Source organism: Myodes glareolus, chromosome X (genome assembly GCF_982192425.1).
Source record: "Myodes glareolus chromosome X, mMyoGla1.1, whole genome shotgun sequence".
Lineage (NCBI taxonomy): Eukaryota > Metazoa > Chordata > Mammalia > Rodentia > Cricetidae > Myodes > Myodes glareolus.
The window spans coordinates 75,095,734-75,099,796 of NC_142053.1; the positions used below are offsets into that span (position 1 = coordinate 75,095,734).

Here is a 4,063-nt window from a genome sequence, read left to right on the forward strand (position 1 = left end):
GAACCTAGTAACAACGCTTCCAGAGGCTTTTCCTCCTTGACCAGTCAGCCCGGAGCCCCAGAGCTCATGTGTATTCTCGCCTCAGCTCTTGACAAATCAGGCGAATGTCTGGCCCTTTCCCGGGTTACAATTTGACCCGTCCTGTGTGCTTTACCACCTGACACTCCTGATACTGAATAAACAGTTCAGTGGCCTATTGGCTCCGTCATTGTTTGCTTGCCTGGGAAGGAAAGATTTTTAATAGCTCCTACTGACGCAAAAGTGAGTTGTTCCTGCCTTCATAGAGCGGCAGACAGAGCCGATGGATTCATCTGCCTCCAGTGTCGTTGCAGTACAGCTATGGCAAGCAGCTGGAGTCGAAGATGAAGGACAGATTAGAGGAACTGAAGAAGCACGCTCATCAGGCGAGTGTGCCTTCCGAACGGGATGACACCTTGATGTTTGACAACCATGCTTTTGAGAAGAGTGACATAAACTCCATAGAAAAGTTTTTACAGGAGGTGGCTGAGCTGTCCCTCGCACTGACTGAGTTAGAAGGGCTAGCTCAGTTAATAGACAAGAAGCAGCAAGGTGTCCTAAGTTGTACCACGGAGGAGAGTGTGTTCAAGGAGAAGAGTGAGTTGAACATCATAAAAGCCTCCTTTGCCAACCAAGCGCTGCTCATTCAGCCTCAGCTAAGCACCATCCAGCGAGAGTTGGCCACGGACCGTAAGTACTGGCGGGCCGAGCACCGCATTCGTCAGAGCCAGCTCTCTTTCCTCCTTACTCACTACCGTGACATCATCAGCCACCACTATGCCTGTGAGACTCAGAATATGCTCAGGCTGAAGGAGAAGATGGTGAGACAGGCAGAGCTAGCTGGAGTGACGCTCCGGGAAGAGGAGCTGCAGAAACTGGTGGCTAACTCTGTGCCTCCTCAAATGGTGGGTTGTGATCTAGATGTTTTGAAAGCTAAGCAGGGCCTGGCTCTGGCTGAAGTACGACACCAGCAGCTGCTGGATCTTGAGTACCAGATCAGTGAATTGCATGCCATCTTTTTCCAAGCAGAAACGTTCATCTCAGGACACCAAGAGTTGCTGGATAGCATTGAGTACAACATTTTGCACACCCAGGACTATATTGAACAATCAAACGAGACAGTGAAGAAAGCCCTTAAATATAAGCGCCAATCACGCTTTTTGATGGTGGTATCGTCTGTGGCAGGTCTTTGTGCCTGTTGTACTTGTTTGTCCTGTATCACTGGGCCTGTACATTGAGCAGGAAATATGACTTCTGATGTAGTGAGCAAATGCTGAAAAACAAAGATATTGTTTTGGTACATAACGTTAAGGTTAGCCTGGCAAATAAATGAGTGCCAGCATTTGAGCTGGCAAATCTAATGTGACTTGTCTGTTTCCTCAAAGGTAGCAGGCAGTAAATAGGCTATTGTGTTGTGCTTTTCCTTATTGCTGTGCAATGTGTCGCATAAAAAAAATCTGCTCAAGTCTGGCTGCTTCTGCAGGCACCGTGGCTCAGGATTTAGTGTTCTCTTCAATTTCTTTTACAGTTGCTTGCTTTATATACCAGGATGACATACTTTCTTGTTTTCAGCTATTAGAATCTCATTAGTGTTTCATGAAAATACATATGCTCCTTTTAAGAGAATGACTAACAAAAAGAATGGGGCATTTTTATTGCTGTGATTAAAATACCATAGGCAAGGTAACTTATATTAGAAAGAGCTCAGTGTGGAGCTAATGGCTTAGGAGGGATAAAGTCATGACCATCATGGCAGGGAGCATGGCATCAGGTATACAGGCAGCCAAGGCACTGGGGCAGTTGTTGGGGCCTTGCATCTTTGAGGCACTACCATGAGGCAGAGAGAGCTCACTGGGAAGGGTTGGGTTTTTGAAACCTCAAAGCCCACCCTCAGTGACACATCTCCTTTAACATGGCCACACCTCCTAATCCTTTCCAAGCATTTTAAACAACTTGAAACCAAGTCAAATATATGGGTCTATGTGGGTCATTCTCATTTAAACTACCACACACACTGAGAATTCAATATAGACAGGTAGGCCAACAGATGGTGAATTGGAATGTAAATGTTGTCTTTCTGGCATCATTCCCAAAGCTGGACCAGGAGCACCAGCACCTGTGACAGGAACCTGCTTCTCTCTCAACTCCTGCATAATTTTTAAAGCATATTATCAATCAGGAGAGTATCATCGGCAGTGTTTTTATTAGTTCAGTTAGTGTCACTCGTGTCCCACAAAGAAATTCTTCCCAAAGCTTAAGGTTCTGATCAAATGAGAATAGTTTAAGCATCTGTTCTACACACTGAAAATTAAATGGTGTATGAATTCAACGTGTGGGAGTCATTATAAAGGATTATAAAAGCCTGTTCAGTTGGAACCTCCTGCTTGCCCTTGCATGATCCCGGAAGCCCTATTTCCCCCTCTCCAGACCCCACCCACTGAGAATCTCTGAACAAAGGGAAGGCACCAAAAAGCCCAATTCGGCATTCTTAGTGGCTACCACTGCTTCCTCTTCTGAAGTTGACAGTCACCCGTGTCCCTGCCTAAAGTGCTCAGCTTTTGACCGTAGTTGGGCATAAACACAGCTTGGAGTGGACACATCATCACCCCTAGCCTGAAACCTGTATAATCTCCTTTCATTAGTTAGGGTGAGGAACTTCTCAGGTCTTGATCTCTGGGACTGAAGAACTTCCCCGGGTGTTTCTCTGCTCAAATAAACCTGCTGTTATACTTTTCCAGTTTGTCTTGATGTGTCTTACTGTATTGGTGGAGAAGCCGATTGTTACGGGGAGGGAGGGCAGAAAACCTATTAATATCTCTGGAAAGCCATTGTACAGTTTTGTGACATTTGTTGCACTGCCATTCTGCACTTGCTGACAGGTGCCTGCCACTCAATTTTTGAAAACTGGAACCGACTAATTAGATACTTTGCTCTTAAATAATGAAGGTGAGCTTTCAAAAAAGATCACTGCAGTCCCGTTGTTATTTATTGTCCTAGACAAACTCTATCATCAGAAATATCAAGACACGGAGGTTTATATATGCTCACATTATTTACACTAGAATAAATCTATTTAAAACTCATTATAATATGTTTTCTTGCATTATGTATGTGCATTTAGCCACAAAACATGTTGGAATTAATGAGATGTTAGCTGGAAGGCTAAGTGACATTTTTCTTGAGGGACTCCTGCTGATGAGGTTTTCCATTTATTTCCTTCTGAGTACCTGCATGTTTTCATGTTTCTTATTGTTATTTCAGTGAGGAATGTTGTTGTTGAGTACCCTGCCACTGACCTTGAGAATCAAAAGCAGCAGAAGAGATTTCTCTGTTGCTAGGAACCATAATTTCCCAATATTTCTGAAAGGACAGTTACAGACCATTACAGTTACCTCTATGATTTTAATTCCAGGAAAAAAAATGTGATCAGCTTGGGTTTTTATGTGTGGGAAGGGGCATGGTGAAAGAGGGCCTTGGGAGATAAGGGTGCTGGAGTAACTGCACACTTAAGAAAATACAGGAATATTTTTATTTATGTACTGTAATTTACAGGAAAAGATCACATTTTTGTGACTGTTGACTAGCAATTTATTATGCTTTCTTATCATTAAAAAACTGTCGCAATTATTTCTTCTGAAGACAAAAAAAATATTACCCCCATTTTGTGCATGAGTTATCCAATGTCAAACAAGGATTGTAAGCTATACTAGGTATTATTTCTGTTTAATTTTTGCAGGGTGTTGTTTGTTTTTGAGACAGGGTTTCTCTGTGTATCATTGGCCATCTTGGAACTCACTCCAAAGACCAGGCTGACCTCGAACTCAGAGATCTACCTGTCTCTGTCCCCAGAGTGCTGGGATTAAAGGGATATGCCACCACCACCAGGTCACAAACTGCTATTTTCACAGGTGAGTGTCTCACTCGGCATTCAGATCTCTGATCAAAGTAATTAGTGATGACCAATATGAGCATGTGATACTTATAAATTATCAGTGAGAGGAGGGCAGTTTATCCTTGAAGCTTGAAAGCTGTGTCTCATCAGGCT

The 4,063-nt window shown here is 43.3% G+C and overlaps 1 protein-coding gene across 1 annotated transcript; it reads left to right on the forward strand.

Moving 5' to 3' along the window:
* The first annotated feature begins 362 nt into the window (after window positions 1-362).
* Window positions 363-1,256, forward strand: LOC125389241 (syntaxin-3-like). The gene has a single exon (XM_048417694.1). The coding sequence runs from the start codon at window positions 363-365 to the stop codon at window positions 1,254-1,256; it is 894 nt and encodes a 297-aa protein (XP_048273651.1).
* Window positions 1,257-4,063: the final 2,807 nt, after the last annotated feature.

Excerpts from the sequence above, each read along its gene's own strand:
- LOC125389241 (XM_048417694.1), top strand. The coding sequence starts at position 363 with ATGAAGGACAGATTAGAGGAACTGAAGAAGCACGCTCATCAGGCGAGT.